This window comes from Ceratotherium simum, chromosome 3 (assembly GCF_057802395.1).
Source record: "Ceratotherium simum simum isolate JZ-2026a chromosome 3, ASM5780239v1, whole genome shotgun sequence".
NCBI lineage: Eukaryota > Metazoa > Chordata > Mammalia > Perissodactyla > Rhinocerotidae > Ceratotherium > Ceratotherium simum.
Genome location: NC_141902.1, coordinates 1,524,068 through 1,549,549, shown reverse-complemented (window position 1 = coordinate 1,549,549; position 25,482 = coordinate 1,524,068). Strand labels below are relative to the sequence as shown.

The window sequence follows — 25,482 nt, the reverse complement described above, 5'->3', positions numbered from 1 at the left end:
TAACATGTGAACTATTATTAAAGTTTACTCTGGTTCTCAAGATTAAAAACAAATGCTTACTGAATTTGGAAATGTTTGGGAGGTGCTGATACAGCATGATGAAGCTTTATCTCTCTTTTTAAAATCAAAATGTATTTTCTTTGATGTTGACACCATTACAAATTTAGGTTTCCATTTTAAGAAAAACATGCTAATCCCTTTTAGGTACCTTCCAGTTCTTTTAAACCAGTGATTCTATATTGTATTTCTGATTACTGAAATCTTTGGTGGAATTTCATTGAGCATACCTTTTAGAGAAAAAAAAAAGTGTGGTAATAAAGTAATGCCTCTTCTCTGAGAGCTCTAAAACAGGGTAATTTCTAACTTTCTTAGACATGGCAAAGCCTTAATTAAACGGTAAAAGAAAGTAAGGAGTAACAGGAAAGGATGAAGACGAAGACTGTGTGCGAGTTCCTAAGATATATAAGCTTCCATCTTAGAAAAATTTGATCACATGCCCTGCAAAATAATTTTTCCCACTGACAAAATTCCACTAGCTTATCCTCATTTTTCAGTACCCCTTTCACTGTACTGTTTCCTTTGCCTGTGGGCCTTGTGAATGGAAAAATCAAACAGTTACAGCACAATGTATTCAATATGGACTCAAACACATTTAGTTTCCACAAAAATATATTTAATAGGTTATATAAAATCAAACATTTAACATTTTCAACATTTTATCAATAATTCAAACTAACGGATATCTAACTGGGAGTGCTTTGTATTTTGGAAGATTACCTGAACTAAAAATATATTTACATATTTACAATACATGTAAATATAACTGAAGAGCTACTTTAATGTTGAAATTCACAAAATTTTAGAGATTTATAGGCTAGAAGTGCCATAAATTTGTCTACGATCAAATGTACTGTGCTAATTATGAACAATGTCTTAACTATTAAACCAAAAGGAAAAAAAAATGGGGAGGGAAATATTGGATTTTAAAGTTCTATGACAAACACTTAGAAGACAAAAGATATGTAAAATCAATTTAATGACCCAGATTTCTTATTGAATCCCTGACTGTTATTTTTGGCAGCTCAACGCAGTCTGTTATGAGGGCAGCACTCTCACTGTCTCCTCAGAGCCAAGCTCTAAGTGCCGTAGGAACATCAGGAAGTGACGCTGCCAGGTGGAGTGCTTGCTCACACACCTTTCCCACACAGGTGGAGGCCAATGCCTGCGTTTATTCCTGAAAGATTACAGGCCCTTCCTCCTCCCATACCAAAAAATACTTTCTCAACACGTTTTAAAGGGGTTCTTTACATTTGGTGGGGAGGGGCACCCCATACATTACATCTAAAAATTTATCACAATAAAGGTCCCAAATCCCCTTGCATGTTTTGAATTACACAATGGAAATACGTAAATCCTCCGACTCCAGACAGTAACCACACTAAAGCATTAAACATCTTTGTAAATATTGCAGAGGTTCTGTGTGTGTGTTAAAGGTGCTGCTTCTGTGAGCGTTTGCCAAATGATCACTGCCTAGTTAGCGTCTGTTATGATGACATTTCCTGCTGCGTTTGTCCACATCGAGAATGTCCAAAGCAGTTTCTTAATATACAGCATTTAGAAGTGTTTGCCATCTTGGCTCTTAAAATGACAAACTCATTTTTTTTTGCTCAATAAAAGAATATTTTTAATAACAAAATATATGTAAAATTAGAATTTTATAATTTCCAAAAAGTAAGCTGCCTTTATTAACCAAAGTACTTGTCTGCAGTTTTTTTTTTTTATCTGTGAAAATATTTTAAAGCCCTTATGAAACTTAAATTTTATTTTTAAAAAATTAACTTAAAAATTCTTGCCATGTTGCTGGGCATACCACTGCTGTCTCTGCTTGCGGTTTTCCAACTCGGTGAGAAGAGCCTGTCTGTAGGCCTCATACATTTTAACAATCTGTTCCAGTTCTTTCATGAAAAGCAACTTTAGCATTCCCTGGTAGGTATCCAGGTCAGCCAGCTGGAAGAGTTCCCACTTCAGAATGTGGTCATACCTGTTTTAAAACACAGTCATACGTATGTTCACAATACATACATAAATACGTCTTTATAGCAAACTGGTCTATTTTTGTAAATATCAACTTTATTATAACTAAACAAACCATAAGCTTTAATTAAAAACAACTGAGTTATTAACTGCTATTTAACTACATTATTTTTAGGGAGAGGAGAAAACTGCTAAGATTATTTCATTTCAATTTAAGTTAAAAAAATACCCATTTCTTTTAATCTTAAGTATCAGTTATTCTCATATTAACACTAGACAACAATGAACACAGATTTCAAACCACATGCTATGCTATTCATAAGTTCATCCAAAGTTAAGTGTCAGGAACTTAAGAATACTTTAGACCATACTGTGCCTGCAAACAACAATATACAAAAATGGGCAAGGTCCTTGCCCATTAGCATTGATAGAGCTTTTTGAGGAATGCTGTTCACTACAGCAAACAAGGGACTGAACAGAAAAAGGAATGAAGAGGAACCACCATTCATGGGCTGAGTTTTCCTGACATTGACTATATCATTTAAAAAAAAAAAAAGAAAAACTCAAGCAGAAAGGAAAGAATAAGCTCTCTTCAAAATGAGAGAATAAGTAGACTGTACAAGACTGCGCAGTGTGGGGAAGGACTCACGTAAGACTGTATTTATGTATTGCTCAGAAAGCCATTATTCCTTCTTCAACGGTCAGGAGATCACATACCAAGATGAAAGTAGGCAAGAAACTCCTAAAGCAGTAATTTGCACTTTGAATTGAAAGAGACCCAAAGACAGCACTCTAATTCAATTTTCTCATTTTACAGATGAAAAAACTGAAACCTAAAGAGGCTATATATCTCTTGCAAAATTGTTTAGTGACTAAAAGTTCAGAAAGGCAGAGAACTATGGACCAAGATGCTTGAGAGTAATAGTTTTGAATGTTAATACCTATAAGACTCGAGAAAGAACTTGAAGTAGAGCAAGGCATATACCTATATGACACTGAAGTAATACTTCTCAAGTCATATTGCAGAGCAGACCCAATAGGAAGACCTGATTATAAATTCTAGTAAAGTTATTCTTAATAATCATTTATAGTATTTCCTACTCAATAGTCCTTTGTTTGGTAATTCATTTACCATCTTATTCCAAAAGGATCATGTGTCTAATATTTTTAAGAAAAGGTTTTTATAAAGGGAAACAGTAAACAAATACGAGCGGCCAGTATGAGCCACATACTTTGGCGTGTTGACATCCATTTCTGTACAACTTGGGTACATGGACCAGGAATACTAGGAGCACAACATGCAAAACCACAAGGTGAACATATTTTGTTGGATACCAAGTTTACTCATGTACTTCATGAGCACTGCAAATTTAGTAATAGATACACTTGGTAGAAAGCTTTATATTTTCTTTAATGGCAAACTCCAACTACTTGCCAACATACACTGGAGACACTCCAAGAAATTTTCCTAACAAAAAATCTTTTAATCTTTCAGAGTCTAAATTCCACAGCTAAGGGGCATTATAGTAATGTCTGCTGATTCAAGATGCTTAAATTTATGCCAGGTGAACTATAAGAAAGTTAAAGCTCATTTATCATCTGTATACTTTCTAGAAAGGGAAAAGAAGGAAGAAGAATAAATTGGTAAATATTATACTCGTTTTTAAGACGAATTATCATTCTACATAGGCATTCAAGTTTTAAAAAAAAAGACAAAGAAAAGAAGGTTCAGACAATTTTCTGACTCCCCAATCATAGCATTTAGCAACAAGAATAGGATTATGGGCAGAAGCAACAAAATCAGAATAGAGAAAATCCTTTGAGAGGAAGAAAAGGCCCTCTAAGGAAGAACACAGAAGAGAAAAGTACGTGATGCGCTGATTTCCATTCCAAGTTCTTGCCCTGTGCTTTCTATAGTTACTTCCCTTCTGCCTATAATACATCTTACTATGCCTGCTTTTTTTTTTTTTTAAGAAAACTATATAATTCCCATTCTTTCCTTGTCAACTAGCCAAATAATCTGCTTCCCCAAGTTTAACTGTTTTATACTCTAAATATATAGGTAAATCATTCAGAATTATGGGCTGTAAACCACTTCAGTAGCCTATGTACAGCATCTCTCTGCATCTTAAGAAAAGGCAGCATCCTAGTCAGACACTACTTGTAAATAAGCCATATGTGCAAACAGCAACAATGCTACAAAAAGCCCTGTTCCCAATCCAGTGGATGCTGCCCGCGGGAGCCAAAAGCACTGCTATTCCCAGCTCCAGTATCATAATGTAGCCTACGTCCCTGTGCCCGCCCCTGTAACAGTGTGCCCACTCTTCTTTTCCACCGACACCCAGAGCTGGGTCAGTGGTGACAGTGCAGGATCATCAAGCCACAGGAATAAAACAGTCCCTGTCACACTGCTGTTGAGGACTGGTGCTGGGGTGTGTGTGAGGAATAATGGAAAGTAAATATGTTCCTGACGGTCTTTTACTTGTTAAAGATTGAATCTTATAATTTTATCCTATAGTTCAGCTTGATTAGTTATCTGATGCATTACAGACTTCTGTGAGCAGACTTAGAAACATAACTTTACTAAAATTAATAAAAATTTAGAACATAATGTTTCTAAGTCAAATTATGGAAGTATATTCAAAATTGTTTTGGTAAGTTACTATTAGAGATAGAATTAAAAATTTTTAGGAAGTTAGAAGATTGTCAATTGTTTGTTAAACAAAAGGAAGAAACAAGCTAGTTTTTTGGCTAAGGCTTCTCTTTTTGATGAGATAAGTAATTGATTCTCCATTACCTAATTCATGGAAATAACAGCTTACCCTTTGTTGACAGAACAATGTTAACCATTTCCATCCTCTTTAGAGACAAAAATTTAGGATCAACTAAAAAGCAACAGGGTTCTAGACCTCTTGTTTAAGTTTTTAAGCAGTCAAGAAGTATTTGCTCTCTTTTATCAGTATGGCCCATTCTGGGAGAGTTCTGACTGATTTGAAAAAACTAAGTTGCTAGTTTCCTCAAGTTTTATAGCTGGCTCATAGAACCAGAGCTGAAAGGGACTATAACCTTTGAGAGTCTGTTTCTTTTCATCAGAAGAAAGGAATTCCATTTAAGTACTATCTTTTCTCCCCCAAAGAAAGGCTTTTTATGTTATTTCTGTTTAACAATGACTAGAGTAGAAATAACACAGAGTAGAAAGAATAACCTCCTTCAATCTCATCAACTCCCAGAAATAACAACAGTTAACAGTTGGGCACATATTCTTTCAGACTTAAGGAAAATATAAATACATACACATATTATATATGACTCAGGATCAGCATATGAACAAAGCCTATACACAGCAATAGGTCAAGTGGTATCAAGAGTGAACGAAGAGCGGGAAAAGGGAAGAGAAGTCCATCTGCCGTCATTCCTTATCCCATTCCTATACCATACAGACATTATCAGGTAAGGAGGCGTCTGTAGATTAGCCCAGATGCCAAACCATGCTCAACTTCTATGGATAAATGTGTACCTAATTTCAAATAAACTAAACCCAGACCTTTGACAAGCATTGTTTATACCTTGCAGAATAATGTCTATAATTAAAACCTTTTTAAAAATTACATTGCCAAGGCTTAAATTTGACTTAAGAGGGGGGAAAAAAAGGATGCTTTTAGACTACAACCCTAGAAGATCATCTTGTCTCTCTCCATCAGGCCACAGATCAATAGCTGTGAATTTAAAGACTGAGAAGAACGGAGGGAATGTAAGGGAATGTTTATGTTTGCCAAAAATTAATACATAATCCCTACTAAATGGTCAATAACTTTATGAGAATGTTAAACTAGCCTAAATGAGCACAATCATGGTCAAATAAGAGACATATCCTTTAGGCAACCTACCAACTATTCAAAGTAAAAGCCTGAAAAAAAGCTAATAAGAATAAATGGCTCTAATCACCAAAAAATAATTTTTAAAATCTCTAGGCTAAAGGCACACGCAAACACCCACCCACTCACCCACCCACATGTAAAGGACTGATAAATACATAAGAAGATGGTAAAAATTTAGATCAGAGTTGGCTTAACCTCCTGGAAATTTTATTTCAATCATCATCCTTTAAAATTATAGAAGTCACCACTTCACAAAAAAGTATATATGAAAGGTTTTACATTCCTTTTATTTGAATATCAAAGATTTAATTATTTTATTTCAAATTCATTGTCCAATCATCTCAAACTCTCTAAAACTCTTCTTTGGGCTATTTTATGCTCATAATTTTGGTTTCTGAAATACAAAAGGGAAATAAACAGTAAAACTACAAAAATCAGTAACTGAATGTTACCTGATACAGTTGTTAAAAGTACATGCAATTATTATGCACCAGGGATTATTAATAGCTAGAATTTAATAGCTGTATGATCTTAGCAGCGATAATGCCTCTGTTTTTTTCACCTGTGAAATGGGTTTTGGGAAGATTATATGAGATAACATACCTACAAGTTGAGCACAGTCAGGTACACACGAAGCACTGGATAATCAGTAAGTATTTACTTTCAAACCTCCCCTTTCCTGAAATCACTGCACTTGGTACATGTACCATTGTTCCCAAAGCCTTCTCACGTGGGGTTACTGATCTAGGTACCTACTTCTGTTTTCCCGGAAAAGAGAAGCTCATTGAAGCAAAGATTTCATTTACTCATGATGATATTCCAAGAACAGTGCTTACTATGGCACTCAAGAATACCCTCAATGAGCCTGGCAGACTCACAGCCATCCTTAAAAACCAGCCCGTGGATTTTCCTCTTCAGTGCAGCTTTCCTTGCTCCACTCACGATTAATACTAAGAAAATGTTACTAAGGGCTTGCAGGAGGCAGCCACCATGCCACGTGCTCTAAAATGTGTGATCACTTTTAAGCCTCAGCACACCGAGTGAGATAGATCAGATTATTATCCCCATGTTTCAGTAGAGGAAAAAATGCTGACATCTAAGTTCAGTAACTTGCCCAAGGTCATTTAATAAGTAGCAGATGGAGCCAGAAATCACCCTCAGTTTCCTTCCTGAGCGATCTTAACCACTATTCTATATACCTCTACCCCCAATAATTACAATAATCCTTCCCTAAGCTCTCTCAATGTGCAAGGCACTGTGATAAATACTTCAGATGCATTGTTTTACTGAATTCTTAATCACCTTAAAGTAGGTACTATTACTAGCCCCAATTTCCAGAAGACAAACTAAGTTAAGCACCCTGCCCAGGATTACACAGCTAAAAAGCATCAGTAAACTCAGATCATCTCATCCCAGAACCTGTGGCCACTACACATGCTACTTCCTCAATCCCCTTGTGTCCTGCTTTATTTCACCCGTGCACCTAGGACGTACCTGGGTCCTTATGTTTATCACAAGGTAGAGCGTCACTCATTTACAAGGTAATCTCCCCCTATACGCATGTAAGCTTTTTACTGTATCCCTATTATAGCACAGGTCTGCACACAAAGAAAGTGAAGATTCAATAAGTGTTTGCAGCCCTTATATTTCTACTCAATGATCTTCCAACTTTATAAGCTGTGATATCTTTTTTTTTTTTTGAGGAAGACTAGCCCTGTGCTAACATCTGTTGCCAATCGTCCTCTTTTTCTTTGTTCTCTCCAAAGCCCCAGTACACAGTTGTGTATCCCAGTTGTAAAGTTGTAGCTCTTCTATGTGGGATGCTGCCTCAGCATGGCTTGATGAGCCGTGAGTAGGTCCACACCCAGGATCTGAACCGGCGAACCCCTGGCGGCTGAAGTGGAACTCGCGAACTTAATCGCTACGCCACCAGGCCAGCCCCACGTGATATCCTTTCTTGAAATAAAATATTATTTAGAAGCCACATATTATTAAGAGAAAAAACATGGTGCTGCGTGGGCTAACAGCCCAGACTCCCTTTGGCCCTCCACTCACCCCTCAACAAGTTCACTTACTTCACGGGGGCTCGAGCATAGACCTGAAGCCAGTCAGGAATTTCCGCAGTGTGATACGGATTTGCAGGTACCAGAAGTGACTGGTTTCTTTCAGTTTGCTGAGGCTGGTATGTGACAGGAGGAGGCTGATCATACCGAGGTACACTAAGAAGAAAGAACTGACATTCGTGAGGATGAAGGCCCTAAATCTAAACAAGAAATTATAAAGAACAAATAATATTTAAATGTTTTTCAATGTGCCTCTTGCTGAAACTGAGTTCCTTCTACCACTTAAAAAACATAAAGGTCTGGTTTTTTTTTTTTTTTTACCATACTATAGAGTATATACCATACGATACAATCCACCTTCTATAGGAAACTAGTAGCTTGCTACTGTTGTGATGGATATAAACCTCAGCTAAATGTGTACATATTTTTGAGACTTCTTCTCGATAGTATTTATTATTTTCAAGGACAACTTCGAAGGAGGCTATAAAAAAGATGGAGCTAAGTTATAACCTTTATATAGAGGCTTAAAACTGGAATCACAAATTTCCGTAGTAACTAGTAATAAGCTGTAAATTTATACTGGAAAGGTTGATAGTTTCTCTCAAAATGAGAATGGACATTTTCTTCCTCCTTCAGGATCAAAGGGGCTTTGGAGTATGCGGTACAGCTGGAGAGAGCGCTGTGCTCAAATATCCACAGTAACTACCATCTCCTTCCTGCTTCTACCACCTTGAGAGAGCACATGGGAGTCAGAATTCATTAGAACCTGTTTTAAATTAGAGAGACTTAAAAAAAAAAAGACCATGCTTTTAATTAGTTCTAATGGCCCATATGTGTTGGGGGAGGGGGCTATTATATGAGCAAATGCTAAGGAAGGCACTGAACCACCTGAAGGTCAAAGACTGAATTCTGGGAGGCCAAAATGGTCTCTTCCAAACTTGGAGACAAAGCTGGAAGATCTGTATGTTTTACAGATTTATGTGTCCATCAGAAAAGCTCACTGCAACACTACTCTGAGGTTACAGTAAGTGTTAGCTTGGACTGTGGTTAACAACTTAAAGATCAATGTGCAAATGGCACTAAATTTTATCTTTAACTCTTCATTAAAACTTTTAATTTTATCTGAAACTCGTCTTTCCTAAGTAGGTGCAAAGTGAAATATTCCTTGATAGCACCACTGAGAAGTGAGGAAGACCTGAGGCTTTGCACTCACACAGGCCTGGGGGGTTACTCTCAGTCTGGCCACTTATGAGTAGCATGAATGCAGGCAAAAATAATGCACTTCTCTAAGCCACTGCCTCCTTATTTGTAAATCTGGAATAAATTCATAACAAAGATGACTGTTCTCAGGATTAAATGAGGTAATACAGTTGTCCCTCAGTGTCCGCAGGCAATTGGTTACAGGACCCCCTCGGATACCAAAATCCATGGACACTCCCTATATACAAGTCCCTTATATAAAATGGCGCAGTATTTGTATATAACCTATGCACATCCTCCCGTATACGTTAAATCATCTCTAGATTACTTACAATACCTAATAGAGTGTAAACACTATATAAATAGTTGTTACACTATATTGTTTAGGAAATAATAACAAGGAAAAAAAGTCTACACATTCAGTACAGATGCAACCATTGTAGGCCTTTCGATTCACGGTTGGTTGAACCCAAGGATACAGAAGGCCAACTGTATAACAGTTCTGTATAAGGATTAGCATAATATGGACAATCAAATAGTTATTAATACTACCTATGTGAGTTTAAGGAAGGTGTTCATTCTCTCCTATTTAATGTCTACAAAGCTGCTGAGAGAAGCAAATTAACTAATTGTGAAAATGCTTTGTAAGCTATAAAATTCTGTAATAATGTAAGGTTAATCAATGATGGACAGAAAAGTAAGCTCAATATACTCTCAATCTGGTTGTCTGGACCACAAAGTCCTCTGCTGCCTGGTGACAGCAAACTGTAACCACGTGTTTGGTTCTCTTTTTTCCCCCATCATTTACTCATTCACAGGAGGCAGCTGGGCTCCCACTATGTGCCCATCTCTGTGTTGGGTGTTGGGGACACAGCAGGAATCAGTGGGACTCACCCTTGCCCTTGGGTGGGGATCATGATCAGGTGGGAGGGGGGCTCCGAATTACCCTCCATGTCACAGGCCTGAAAATGGAGGCCAGGGAGGGCAGCAGCTTGTGTGAGATGGTACAGAGAGTAGGGGAAGGGGCCAGAGCCCGACACAGGCAGGGGATTGCTCTGGTTCTTCTGAAGGGATCACAACCTCAGTCGTTCAGTAAATACTGACTGAGTGCCACTAAATGGAATCACAGGATAAAACTGCTTTTCAAAGTTGAATTAATAAATCCAAAGATGTAAAATGATTAAACCCACACAATAATGATAAAAGCTCAGTTTTCTAGTTAATAATATTAAAATGTATTTTCATAATGATTTTAACGGTTCTAAAAAAATGCAAAAGTCTGCTATAACCAAAGATCTGTATTATGCTTGAGGGTATGAAACAACATCTATCAACATGCCCATGGTATTCTACCCATTTTTAATCCTGAAAGCTCAAATGTAGTTCATTGGAAATAGTGCAACTTCACTACTAAACTAATACTAGCTTTTTGTGTACTCTGAAATCCAATGTGTATTTCACATTTACAGCACACCTCAATTTGGATTAATCCCATTTCAACAGCCACATGTGACAACTGGCTACAGTATTCCCAGGGCTAGAAGTCTGGCCATAAAGGAGATCTACTAATAAGCCCAGCATCAATCAAAATAGCCCAAAGGATCACAGGCTACATTTAGTAAACAGATCTGGGATGTTTTGTGCAGTTCCAATTTTTGCTTCTTGCCTGGCAACCATAAGAAACAGAACATAAAATATCTGAAATGGAATAAAACAGCAAGATGTTATAATTCAAAAGTATATTTTGACACATTAGTCAAGTCTGTATTATTTATGGGAATTTAAATGTAAAGAGACAAATGTTTTATTTATTTATTTCAAATTCTGGGTATCTAAAACCAAACATTCTGGCATATTAAGGCAGAATCTGATCATAAGAATACTGATCTTGTTTTGAGGTTTTGTTTAAAGAGAAAACCTTTCCTTTATTTTTTAAAGTTATTCATTACTAAATATAAGTCCAGAGAAAAACGTTATAAACTCTGAAAAATAAAGCTTTCAAATATTAAACTTCAGGATGCCTTTCTCTTTGATGAAAATATGAGTTTCTAAATCTAACATGAGACAATCTCAAAACAAGAAGTGACAATGAAACGGGTACTCTACCTGGGAGCACAGGGATGCCTATACTGAGCCTTCTTATTCGTGTGGTCCACATAATAGGTTCCAAACTCTGATGACTCAACTCGCTCCCATCCTGGCGGCAGTCCTTCTCGCTCAAGAGGATGGCTCCAATGAGTTGTATTTGTGTTGTGATCTATGTAATACTTTCTCCCTCTCATTGTCCAGTCCACAGACCAGCCGGGAGGAAGGGGTAGGTCTTCAGAACCATGGTTAGTTAAATTTCCTAAAGATGTAGCAGCAACTCTCCCAATACCTGAGGAAAAGAAGAAAGAAGAAATAGAACAAGCATTCACAGCCAGAAAGTATGCCATCTGAGAAACAGTTACAAAATTAACTCCTGTTAAAATGCATGATTTTAACAAAATTTTAAATGCATGCATGATAATAAGCCAGTATTACTATTATTTAACTACAAAAAAAGGGAGGAACTAGACTCCCTCTCTGAAATTAGGTTTTTTTGGTTGATGCCTCCATCAGCAGACCATACAAACATTTAACTACTAGCAAAGCTACTTGAGTATGTACACTGCTACAGGAAAAGAGAGGAAAAGAAAATTTCACCTCATTCAAGATTTAAGATTTGACATTTCATCTAAAACAGCAAAAATGAACTTGTAAAGCTATTCCCAGTTTATAATTTCTTAAAAATAATCTGGCTGTACCCTAGAACTATTAAGTAAATTTATCAAGGTAGCAGGGTATAAGGTCAACATACAAACATCAATTAAACATCTATATACTAATAACAATTGGAAACATAAATCATACCACTTAGCTCCAAAAACTAAATATTTACATTTAAATCCAACAAAATGTGTGCAGGATCTGTATGCTGAAAATTGCAAAACACTAATGAAAGAAATAAAGGAAGACCTGTCATGTTAATGGACTGAAGACTCAACATGGTTAAGATGTCAATTCTTCCTGAAATGACCTAGGTTTAAGGTAATTCCAATCAAAATTCCCACAGGAGTTTTGTAGATACAGACAGATATAGACAAGCAGACTCTAAAACGTGCAATGGAAAGGCAAGAACTAGAGAAGCCAAAATAATTTTAAAAAGAAAGAATAAAGTTGGAGGACTCACGCTACCTGATTTTTAAGACTTACTATAAAGATATAGTAATCAAGACAGTGTGGCATTATCAAAAGGACAAACAGATCCGTGGAACAGAGAATCTAGAACTATACCCACACACACGGTCAACTGATTTTTGACTAAGGTGAAAAGGCAATTGAATGGAGAAAGGATAGTTTTTTCAACAAATGGTGTTGGAACAACAAGACATCCACGTGCAAAAAAATTAATCACAACTTATACTTCCCACTTATACAAAAATAAATTCAAGATGGATCATATATCTAAATGTAAAACATAAAACTATAAAACTTTTAAAAGAAAAAGTAGGATAAACTTTTGCGACCTTTCGTTAGGCAAAGAGTCTTCACACGATGCTGAAAGTGCAACCTGTAACAGATGACCCTGATAACCTGGACTGCATCTGAGTTAAAGCATTCACTCCATGACAGACATGGTTAAGAGAAAGAAAGTCAAATTAGAGACTGGAAGAAAATATTTGCAAATCACATATTAGACAAGGGACTTCAATCTAGAATACACAAAGAACTCTTAAAACTCAACATTAAGAAAACAACTGATTTTTTAAAAATGGGCAAAAGATTTGAACAGGCACTTCACCAAAGAAGACAGATGGTAAATGAGCACAGAAAAAATGCTCTATATCATATTAGCCCTCAGGGAAACGCAAATTAAAACCACAATGAGATGACAATCAATACACATCTATGAGAATGGCCAAAAACCCCTGACAATACAAGTTCTGATGAGGATGTGGAGCAACTGGAACTCTCATACATTGCTGGTAGGAATGCCAATGCTACAACCACTCTGAACACAGTTCAGCAATGTTTTATAAAGCTAAACATATGCTCTCCATATGACACAGCAATTCTATTCCCAAATATTTAACCTAGAGAAATGAAAATTCATCTTCACACAAAAACCTGTAACGTAGATGTTTATAGCGGCTGTATTCCTAACTGCCCCAAAGTGGAAACAATCCACATGTCCTTCAAGAGAATGGATAAACTGTAGTGCAACCATACTGGTCAGGAGTAAAAAGGAACTAATTATTGATACGTGCAACAACATGGTGAATCTCAAAGGCATTCGCCTGAGTGAAGGGAGCTAGTCTCAAATGGCTATAAATTGTATGATTCCATTAATATGCAATTATTGCAAAGGCAAAACTACTAGGACAGAAAACCGGGGTTGCCAGAAAGTAGGGGTGGGGTTAGGAGTCGACTATGAAGTGGCAGCAATGAGGGAATTTTGAGGGGTGATGGAAAAATTCTACAAACTGATTGTGCTGGCATTATGTGCATCTACACATACACTAAAACTCACAGAACTCTGTACCTTAAAAAAAAATTAAGTTGACTGTATGTTATTTGGAAAATAAAACAAGAATAACCTGGCTGTGTAGTTTTATTCTCCCACAAGAAGAGAAACAGCGTATAACCAATCACCCCAAAACTCAACAGCTTAAATCAAGATTCATTTAGTTTACAGTCTTTGGTTAATGATACAGGCTGAGCTGTCCATGCTGCTGTATCAAGATAACTGATGTGAGGCCCCATGATGATCAATCTCCATTCCGCTCTGACCCATTCTGCTCCTTTTCTACCCCTAGACGTCTCTGCTCCAGCTATGCTGGCCTCCTCGCTGTTCTCTAACACAGTGGGCACTGGCTGTTCATTCTCCCTAGAACGCGCCTCTCTCAGACATCAACTTGGCTCACTGCCTCACCCTCTTCAAGTCCCTTCTCAAATCTTTCAGTGAAACTTCCTCTCACTACCTACTGCAGTCTACCTTTCCCCAGATTTCACTCCCCCATTCTACTTTTTCTGATGTCATTTTAAGCTTCAAACATAATTTTTGTTTGCTTAGCATCTTTCTCATCCCACATGAATGGGAGATACACACAGGGCAGTCTTTGTTTTGCTCATGGACCTCTAGAACAGTGTCTGCAGGACAGAGCACATACTAAGTGTCCAACAAACAGGCGACACTATGAGGACAGTGTGCATTAGTGGAGGAGAGACGTGGCGATCAACGAACGCACAGAGAACCCAGAAACAGACTCATACAAATATGCCCAACCGATCTTAGACCAAGTTACAAAAGTAATTCAGTGGAGGAAAGATAGCCTTTTCAACAAATGCTGCTGGTGCAACTGGACATCCATAGGCAAAAAAAAACCTTGACCTAAACTTCACACCTTATGCTAGAATTAACTCAAATGGATCACACTTTGATATAAAACATAAAACTAAAAAACTGTTAGAAAAAATATACAGGAGAAAATCTTCAGGATCTAGGGCCTAGGTGCTTAAACTTGACACCAAGAGCACAATCCATAAAAGGAAAAATTTATCAACTGTATTTCACCAAAATCAAACACTTTTGCTCTGTGAAAGTCCATGTGAAGAGGATGAAAAGAAAACCTACAGACTGGGAGAAAATATCTGCAAACTACATATCCAACAAAGGAGTAGTATCTAAAATATATGAGAACATTTAAAACTCAACAATGAAAACACAAGCCAATTAGAAAATGGGTATAAGACATAGACATTTCACCTACGAGGATATACAGACGAGATGGCAAATAAGCATATGAAAAGACACTTAACATCACTCGCCACCAGGAAAAGGCAAATGAAAACCACAATGAAATATCACTACACACATAACAGAATGGCCAAAATAAAAACCAGGGGTGATACCAAATGCTAGTGAGGATGTGGAGAAACTGCATCACTCATACACTGCTGTTAGGAAAGTAAAATGGGACAATCATGCTGGAAAACAGTTTGGCAGTTTCTTATAAAACCAAACACGCAATTACCATACAACCCAGCAACTGCACTCTGAGGCATTTTTCCCAGAGAAATGAAAACATGTTCACACAAAAACATGTACATACACAAATGTCCATAGCAGCTTTATTCACAATAGCCAAAACTGGAAACAGCCCAGATCCTTCAACAAATGAATGGGTTAAACAAACTGTGGCACATACCTACCATGGAATACTACTCAGCAATAGAAAGAGAGGAACTACTGATACATATAGCAACTTGTATGACTCTCCAGGGAATTCCTCTGAGTGAAAAAGGCCAATCTCAGGGGCTGGCCCCGTGGCTTAGCGGTTAAGCGCGCACTCCGCTGCTGGCGGCCTGGGTTCGGATCCCGGCCATGATGAGGCCACATCCCACATACAGCAACTAGAAGGATGTGCAGCTATGACATACAACTATCTACTGGGGCTTTGGGGGGAAAAAAAAATAAATGGATATTTAAAAAAAAAAAGGCCAATCTCTGTGAAAAGGTTACATCCTGTATGATTCCATTTATATACATTTTTGAAATGACACAGTTTTAGAAATGGAGAACAGATTAGCGGTTGTTTGCCAAGATTGGGAAGGGAGGTGGGTGTGGTCTTGAAAGGGCAAACAGAAAGGATCCTTGCGGTGATGGAACTGTTCAGTATCTTAACTGTGGTGGTGCACTCACAACCTACATGTGATAAAGTATAAAACTAAAAACACACACACATAAATGAGTTCAGGTAAAACTGGGAGAACACCATATCAACGTCAATATCCTGGTTGTGATATTACACTATAGTTTTGCAAAGTGTTACCAATGGAGGGAACTGGGTAAAGTGTCCAGGGGATCTCTCTGCATTATTTCTTACAACTGCACATGAATCTACAATTATCTCGATAAAAACTTACTATTAAAAAAAGGAAGGCGGTATAATCTCTAGACCCAATGTGCTTTTAAGAACAGCCCAAAGCAGCTGAGCTAGAACAGTAAAGAGAGGAGATTAAGAACAGAGCACTGTGAAAAACTAGCTAGTCCAAACACTATGCCAGTAATTTTTCCTTTTTCCTCCACAATCCCCACCTCTCTGGCAACCACAAGACATGATTTCAAATGACTGGCACAAGAAAACTAATTTATTCAATAATGTGTAATAAGAACAGCACAACCTCAATTCTATAAGAAAAATTAAAGAGGCAAAAAGGTACAAAATTTATTTAAAAAACATTCAAAAAAATGTTGTCCCAAAGCCGAGAAAAAATGCAACAAAATAGCCTACCGTAAATTAAAAGAGAAAAAAGAATGAAGCAATCAATTCTCTGAAGGAAGACCCAAAGAAGAAAACCAAGAATCCAAAAGACATCAAGATGGTAAGACAATAGAGATAACAGGTGCACTCAGGAAAGAAAGAAAGATGAAGACAAAACCTGGAAGAACAAACACGCAGTGCTGGCTACGGTGGAGAAACCCGGCAAATCTCAACTAAGTGACGAAGGTCGACATCACCAATAATGTCATACAGATATCACGTGTCTCCCTATACATGATATGATGTGGACACTCCACCTCTGTGATATTCTTTCCAAAAACCAGTAAGCCCAGACTAATCATGAGCAAAACACTAGACAAAATCCAAATTGAGGGAGGGTCTACAAAATATCTGACAAGTATTCTTCAAAACTGTCAAAGTCATGAAAAACAGAAAAAGACTAAGAAATTGCCATAGACCAAAGAACACTAAAGAGTTATGACAACCAAATGCAATGCGTTACTCTGGATTGGATTCTGGAACAGAAAATGGACATTAATGAAAAAACTGGTGAAATCCAAATAGAGCTTGGAGTTTAATTAAAAAAAAAAAACACAAAAACCTGTGAGTTCATAAAGATACTAAAAATAAAAACTCACTGGTTACCTTTGGAGGTGACTAGGGTACCAATTCATTATTCTGAAAAATAGTAAATAAAGGGAAAGATCTAGCACTTATCCTGTCTTTCTTATATGAACAGCAACCAAATTATTGATAAGAGAAAGTTCTTCATTATAGAAGTCCATCTAATAAACAGAGAAAAAATGACAGAATTAAATATCACCACTGGCAACACCTAATGAAATACTGGATCTAGCCAAGGATCATGAGTGGCTGCCAAACCAAGAGGAAAAGGCTGACGGAGAACTTCATGATGGATGAACTGGGCTGACATCTGATCCCACAATCAATTCTAACATCACAAAAGGAGAAATCAATCACTATGTGTCTCCGGAACTGATGCACAGAATGTACATAACACCGCCTATGAGGTATTCTGGCAAAAAAGAAAATGCAAGAAAGAAAACAAACAAAATCACTCTTGCTCAGTACCTTTAGGAAAAAAGATACATATTTCTAAAACAGAAGGTAACTATAGAACAAAACAAAGCTAACAAGCCTTTTGGTGAAACTGACCTTGGCTTCTGCCAAAACTGCAAGTGAAGGTTTATTTAATAAGCATAGTTTAAGCAACTTCAGTAAAGAGAAAATATTTAAAGAGAAAAGAAATAACCCAATGTACTAATGAGACGCACACAGCAAATAACTTTAAAATCACATTGTGTAGGCATGCAATGGCCTTTACACTTTCTCATACTTTCATCACTAAATATGTTGTACTACTAGACACAACCAAGAACAGCAATTAAAAAAGAAATTACAGTCAATTCAATGTACTCATATTGAGTTATAATTTATAAGAACCATAACATTGTGGCCTGACAGAGGTCACCCTGGAAATATACACATAGATTTCTAAACACAACATTATTAAAAACAAAAACTATTATAGTAATTAAAAACTACACAGGCTTAGAGAGTTTAAAGTTTGTGACAATTTCATTCACCTGCTTAGAAAAATCCAAATTTTCATACACTGAACTTGCCTAAATCTAGAAACACATGTACTTTTACGTTTAAACAATATTAAGTACCAAACATCAGATTTAAACCATCATAAACTTGAAATTTATATTGAGAGGAAACACAAAGACCTCTCTGTAAAATCTCTCATTTTCAGAACTAAACCATGACAATTTGATAAGGGAGTCATGAAGTCCAAAAAGTTCCAAAAAGGCACATCAGCTTTACCAATGCCATATAAAACCATGATTCCTAACCTTTCTAGAGATATCTATAAATAGTTTAATTAGTTTCATGACACACTCCACCTGTACTTTCTGAAAGTGCCATGTGCACTGAACTTTTCTCAAACTAATATTTGGATAATTTTATAAAACCTATTGAGAGATGAACGTACAATACAAAAAGATTGGAAACCACTGATCTAAAACATAAAACATTACTAGTAATAAAATAGGTCTAGCAGACAAAAAAAAAAAAGCTATATCAAGCTCTAACATACCAGATCTCCACCAAAAGCTGAAACTTCAATAACTAAACACACCATATTGATGAGATATCTAAGATCTGCCCTTACAGACAAAGCTCAAAAATTCTAGTTTTCTAATTGTAGTGGCTACAGAGTATACATTGGAATCTGGAACTCTAACGAAGGTCTACAAGCTCCAGGGTAAACAGATAGTAAACATTATAGCCCATGTTATAATCAAGATGCCGATAAAGAGATCTAAGTATTATTGAACCAAGTCAACTGCCTTTTCTCCTCCTCTGCAAAACGATTACAAATAAAGTTGCGTTCCTAAAATTGTATTAACCCCTCCTCAAAAGATGATTCTGGTTAACTAAATATTTATGCATTTCCTGGAGTAAACACAACTCAGTATTTTTTTGTAAAGCCTGACACTTTGCAGTTTGATTTTTATAACTTGATTTCTTTAGTCATCTTTAAAAATAAAATTTTTAAAGATTGTTATTTAAAACTGTACAGAACTAAATTATTTAAGTGCAAAACAAAGGAATTTGATCTGCCTTTAGTATTCCAACTAAAGACTTCCTGTTAACAGCAGGATTGCTTCCTTTGGCACAGACAGTAAGTGCCTGACTGGTATGTTGTCCAATATGTTAAAGGTCAAATTTCACAGTTAAATGTAGAACTTGCTAGGCCCTAAAACTGTTTAAGATAATATACAACTTGTTTTTGTGCTTCTGCTAAATACATTAAGATGAAGTTAACCCTTGAGATAAGGTGCTTCCTAAAGGTTGAATAACTAATTGGCAGGAATCACCACTGTCACCAAGTCATGTCAAAACTACTTTCTTCCATACCTTTTTTATGCTTATTACATTATTAACAGTAATAAAAATTTAAAGCTTGTGAAAATAAATCTGTCTATAGCACATTCTTACCCTCCCACAAACTTACTTTCTCCTTTCCATTCATTCAAATTCCTTGAACTGTCTCCAGCACAAATCTTGAAAACATAAGTTTCAAGTCTTTTCAAGATGAATTCAAGAAACTTCCAGCTATTGTCTCACACTCAGATTTTTTCCTTCTGGAAAAGACAGTTGTTAGGCCTTTCTGTTTGGTTAATAATTGGTTATTAAGCCTTCCCTGCCACTTAAGAGACTCCTTCAAACAAGTACTGTTTTTTCCTAAAAGGTAAAACATTAAATCTTATTGCCCTGATATAATGTTAAGTAATATTTCTCAAGCATATATCACTGCTGTAATAAACACAAATCTTTTTTAAAAATGACATTCTTTAATTTGAAAAAGTATCCAATTAATTGTATTTTATTTATTTCTAAATCATGATTGGCAAGTTGTTTTAAAGTCTGTCTTTAAAACTTACAAAAACTGTGCCAGACTGCTTCTAAGATCAGTAGAAATTCAGTTCTTACAGTATTTGCTCAACGATATTTTGCAAATCAGAATTTTAAAACAAGATTTTAAGCTGGTATTATTAACTCTTCATACTTACATTCGAGCAGAAAAGTGCTATGAGCTATCAGTGATGTTTGCAATATAAATATACATGGGAAAAGTGAGTGCAAAGAACAACAATCTGTATTAACGACAAACAGACTGTTATAAGCTATTATTTTGCTATCCTTCAGTTACCAAAACTGTCCTCAGACTCCAGACTTGAAATCTCTGGATTCATTCACTTTTTCAACCATTCATTTCTGGAGCAATGTTTCACCTGCTGTGTAGCCAGATGCTGCGCTAATCCTATCTGTCTCTTCTCTTTCCTTTATCCCTCAAGCCCCATAAAAGTCCCATCAACTCAGATGTGTCCCACTTCTCCCCTTTCCAAATGTCCCCAGCCTAGGTCAGGTCCTCAGTAACATTTAAAATATTAACCACCTAATATGCACCAAATGGAAGATTATGAAGTCACTGAAACTACTCATAGTGTGTAACATTAAGAAATTCATTCAAGCAAAAGGCAGGGAGATGAAACTATACAGAGTATAATCGTATCAATGTAAAAAAGGATGTCCTGGAAAAAGATGAAGGAAATAACTAAAATACTAACAATCTCTGCTGTGATGCTTTACTTTCCTGCATTGTGCAAATTTCCTATAACTAGATAGTACTCCAAAAGAAAATATAAATGAGCTTAATTTTAAAAACTATTTTGGTTGGATAACAAATTATTTCTGAGGTTTAAAACCACACATTAGGAATAGCCAAAATAAACACTGAAGTATGCAACTGTCTAATCCTTTAAGCTAGAAGTTCTTTAAAAACAAAAAGGCACTCACCCATGTTCATTACAGTATTTCTACATGCCTAGAAAACCTCTCCTCTTCAATGTCCCAATGAGACTCCAACGTCAGCTTTCACAAAATAAGCTGCTCTTACCACCTATTCCACACTATTCCTCAATTTTCAAAACTTTAGTGATTTATTTTCTCCCAAACCCATAATTAAGTCTCATTTTTCCTTCAAAGGCATCATAGATTTGGCCCTTCCTCTCCAATACCACTGGTACCTGCAGTCCCCTTTTCTCCATGAATCTATCCTGAGTACAACTAGTAAATTAACCGTTAAACACTGCTTTCACAAAATTACTTGTCTTTTTGAAATCTGCAATGTCTTCTGCTTGACTCAAGTTTAAATCCTACAGCCTGTTGTTGAACCACAAATCTCCACTCCATCTTATTTCTTCCAACTAGGCATAACTACAGTTCCTTGGATTTACATGTTTTCACTGGGCTCTTCCCAGTTTTTCACCTAAAATGCCTTTCCTCTGCCACTGTTAATCTAAAATCCAAGCTCGAAGCACAGATCACGTCCTACCTCTTCCATGAAGCACTCTCTTAGTATCCAGCCTACCCTGATCTCTCTCCTGACTGCCTATCACACTCACAGTCAGTACCACAAAGCATAACTAACTGTTCCGTGATTACTGGTTTTATTCCCCTCAATGAGGCACCAGAGAGCAGACATCAAGAAGGTCAGGGAAAATGCTAGACACATAAATAATTAATACTAAATGAACAGAATGTTTTCTACACTCAAAATACTCATGTGCTAAACCGTTTTTAAGTCACTTTATTTGAAATTTTGTGGGCTAAAAAAGTAAACGTCTCTTGTATTTTTTGTTTTTATCCTGCCAAAATTTAAAGTCTACAACTAACTAGGGAAAAAACAATCAGATGAGAAAGTTTAACTTGCAGCTTGCATCACTTTATCTAGCACAGTCCAGTACTTTAGGAATAAAGTATAACTATGCATTTCTCCTATCTCTTCTGCTCCTTGCCCCAGTATCCACAAGTCAGCAAATACGAAAAACAGATTTTAAAAAATTATATGATTAATATTTTTGCCCATTCCAAAAAGAACAACAACAAAAGACATCCTTAACAAACTACTAACCATCTGATAATAAGTCTTTTTGACCAACTGAAGAAATAATTATTGAACTGTGAAAACAGTTTTATTAAGAGAACCAGTCCAGGTTCTAGCTAAGTAATGATGCAGTTGCCCATGGTTATCACCCACCATACCCATGTCTCCCTAACTTTCCTTTCCAGGTCTAAGTCCAGTTTCTCTGAAACCCTCACCTTCTCATTCTCCCAAGTCTTAGATTCCATCCAGCTGTAGACATTAAATTCTCTAGGTTTTCAAGGTCCAGAGCAGTAATAGTCCAGATAGCCCTCAGATAAGTACCAACATTTTATAACATGAGTTAACAAAATAAATGGACACAAAATTCTTTCACTCAGCATAGGTTAATAATTATTTACAAGGTGGCTTAGCAAGACTGGCAAAATTGGGAAGTATTTCTCTAGGAGTATCTGTTGGCTTCCCAAGAAAATCCAGAGAGAGCATCTTTTTAAGTCTAAATATAAACTAATGTAGTATTCATAATTTTAAGTTACCTGAAGCGTGCCTCCCTTGATTCTGTGGCATTCTTTGGAAGAGATCGTGGTTGTATTCATAATATCTGTAGTCTTCCTGTGCACGATCTCCAAGTGGGCGCCTTCTCTGACCATCAAAATAATTATCTGAATAATAATATCGGGAACCAGAGTCTCCATTTTCAACAGCAAAATTAACTTCTGTTAAAAATGACTGAGAAGAGCCATATTCCCTAGGGACATCTGCTAGACTCCTGGCAAGATAAGAAGGTGCAGATAATCTATTGCTTTCTCTTCTCATTATTTCATGAGGTGTTCTTTGAATTGGAGTCCTAAGGAAACTCTGGTTTCTTGAAACCATTCCATCTCCAGAAGCTGAAAAGGCATTAGGGCTTGAATCTGGAAGACAGATATCAGTTCGTCTTGGAATTGTTGGACCGTGCCGGATGAATGAAGGCATGAGATCTATAAGAAAACAGAGTAAAATGACCATTTCAATAAGTAATAAATACACCCTTCAAAAGTTGTTCATTTTCATGTATCATCCCCATATGCAAAATTTCAATGGACTTAAGAAAACACAATTTAAAATTCTGATATAAGATAGTATTCGGATATTTTAAAATTGAGGCTGATTAATATTTTCTCACTCAACTGAATTTATAATTTGTATGAATGTGTTATGTGTAAGCTGAGCGAGAATGCAATGTATTCTGCATACTACCACACATAATACGATGAAATGTCAATAAGCTTAACTATGAAATACATATTAATGAAATACGAATAAAAGTGTAAAAATAGGAAACGAATACACAGTTACCAGTGTAATTTAATATTATAGTTTGTTTTGTTGATTTCACTTTATTTTCAAAATTCCCAAAAATCCTTCTTCAAGAAAACACAATTTCAAAAATGAAACAGAACATAATGCTACTGCCACAGATGTAAAGGTGAATTCCTTTAAAAAGATTTTAAAGTTATTAACCTGGTCTTCCTACTCTCGGAATTACGTAGCACTAATACAGTCATCAAAAGCTGGAAAGCCAAAAATTTAGCTACAAAAATTGAAAAATAAAAAGATCTCATTTCATAGAGGCACAGAAATGTTCAATCAGTTCAAAACCGCCAAGCCTGAAACTATGGCTCCTCTAAGAACAAGTAATTATAATTCAAAACAGAAGATAACAGAACAATGGCTTTCAAGATACAGTGCTTCTGAATAGAAAAATTAAACAGCTTAGACATTCCTGGTCAGAGAGCAAATACCTTTAAAAATTGAGTACAACTGGATTTGGAGACGGTTTTATTAATTCATTAAGTAAACAACGTTAGAGAGCACTCCCATCGATAAGCTTCAGAAGCTAACTCTAGACAGAAATTAATATCGGAATAAACAAGGCTCAAGACTTGGTGAAACTAAAAAACTAAATACTGTACCAAACTTACTTGCTCAAAGGTGTGGCAAACATATTTCATGATTTCAAGCAATGTTTAATGAACTTTATTTGCAGCAAACTGCAAGCTATCATAAACTTACCCAAAAACCAAAGAGAAGGTGTAACTGAAACATAAACTCTTCAAAAAAAAGGCTTAAAAGCCAGATTTGAGGTTACCGACGTGGCCACCTGCCCTACTCGGCCGTTCTACAGCAGAGCACCGCGAACAAGGACCGCCGCGGAAGGCGGGCGCCGCGGGCACCGCGGACACGCTCTCCGCCCGGGTGGCGCTGGGCGCACTCCAGGAGCCTGAGCAGCGTTCCAGCGACAGCATGAGGTAATGCTGAAGTCACAGGCCCCTTCGGCCTCCCAGGAGAAAAGCACACAAAGGCCCGGCGCGCGGACGAGAGGCCCCGAGTCTAGGCTCGGCTGGAAGAGCAGCGTCCCCGGGCGGTGCGGGCCGGGGGAGCGAGGCACGGCCGGGAAAGTGCGGGAAAACTTTCCGGGAGTCTCCCGCCGACACGACACAGGGACTCTGAGGACCTGGCCTCTCGGGGTCGCCGGGGGTCGAGCGTCAGGAAGTCTCGCGCACAGCACTCTGGCGGTCCACGCCGAGGTCTGAGGACGGCCCCGGCGGCGGCTGTCGCCCCCCCACAGCCAAAGACGCCCCCCCCCCCGGGACCGCGCCCGCGCCCCCGCAGCGTGCGCAAACACGCGCCGGCCCGGTCCACACTGCCACTCTGGCGGCACAGCTGCAGCCGAGCGGCGCCCAGACCTCGGGGCCCCGGGGTCCCCTGAGTTCCCGTCGTTCCCCGCGTTCACGCCCGGCCGCCGCGCCGGCACCCCTGAGGGCGCCCTCCCCGCCCGCACTCACTCCGCAGCAGGGGCGACGTCTCCTTCTTCACGTACTTCCCCTGCACCTCGGCCGGCTTGCGCGCCTCGCCCTTGGTCTTCTTTCGGGACAGCATCCTCGCCCGCGAGGCCCGGCCGGCCCCGCCCGCCCGAGCGCCGCCGCCGCCTCGCCGCCCGGGGCCCCCGCAGGGCCTGCCGCATGGTCGCGGCGCTACGCGCGCCGGCCGCCGCTCCGTCGCCTGTCAGTTCCTGCCCGGAAGTCTGCCCGCCCCGCGACGCGGCCCGAGGACTCCGGGCCCGCAGCCCCGGCACGCCCGGCCGGGCCCATGGCCGCCTCGCCGCCGCCGCCGCCCGCGCCCTCCCCGCCGCCGCCGGGAATTCTGGGAATCTCGACGCCGCGCGAGCCCCGCCGCCCCCCCGCCCTCCCCTCTCTCCGGCGCCGCTACCCTCCGCTCACGCCCGTGCCCTCGTCCCCTTGTCCTCCCCGGCCCCCTCACCCTCCCCTCACACACCCCAGCGCCGGGCCGCGGGCCGCGCCCTCAGCTAACGGGCTGCCCGCCGAGTCCCCGGAGCAGCGGCGGGCGCCCGCAGCCTCCTCAGCGAGAAGCGGCCCGCGGACGGCGGAGGACCAGGGACCGAGCGCGGGAGGCGGAGCCCCGCGCCCACGGGATCCCTCAGGACTCGGGGGGCGCTCCGGGAGACGCTCGGCGCCGAC

At 38.5% G+C, this 25,482-nt stretch overlaps 1 protein-coding gene across 2 annotated transcripts; it reads right to left on the bottom strand.

Moving 5' to 3' along the window:
• Positions 1-651: 651 nt before the first annotated feature.
• Positions 652-25,085, bottom strand: SAV1 (salvador family WW domain containing protein 1). Of its 2 annotated transcripts, none has more exons than XM_004436346.3 (5): positions 24,790-25,085; positions 22,498-22,941; positions 11,282-11,552; positions 7,988-8,131; positions 652-2,041 (listed from the first exon to the last, which is right to left on the bottom strand). In XM_004436346.3, exons 1-5 carry the CDS (start codon positions 24,881-24,883, stop codon positions 1,840-1,842), a joined length of 1,155 nt encoding a protein of 384 aa, XP_004436403.2. In that variant the 5' UTR covers positions 24,884-25,085; the 3' UTR covers positions 652-1,839. The 2 variants fall into 2 exon arrangements, with proteins under 2 accessions (XP_004436403.2, XP_087277932.1); XM_087421806.1 differs by lacking the exon at positions 24,790-25,085 and adding an exon at positions 24,017-24,476.
• Between the last annotated feature and the right edge of the window lie 397 nt (positions 25,086-25,482).

Excerpts from the sequence above, each read along its gene's own strand:
- SAV1 (XM_004436346.3), bottom strand. The coding sequence starts at position 24,883 with ATGCTGTCCCGAAAGAAGACCAAGGGCGAGGCGCGCAAGCCGGCCGAG. Across the intron at positions 22,942-24,789 it reads GACGTCGCCCCTGCTGCGGA|ATCTCATGCCTTCATTCATC; the intron begins GTGAGTGCGGGC and ends GTTTTCTTATAG. Across the intron at positions 2,042-7,987 it reads TATGCTCGAGCCCCCGTGAA|GTATGACCACATTCTGAAGT; the intron begins GTAAGTGAACTT and ends GTTTTAAAACAG.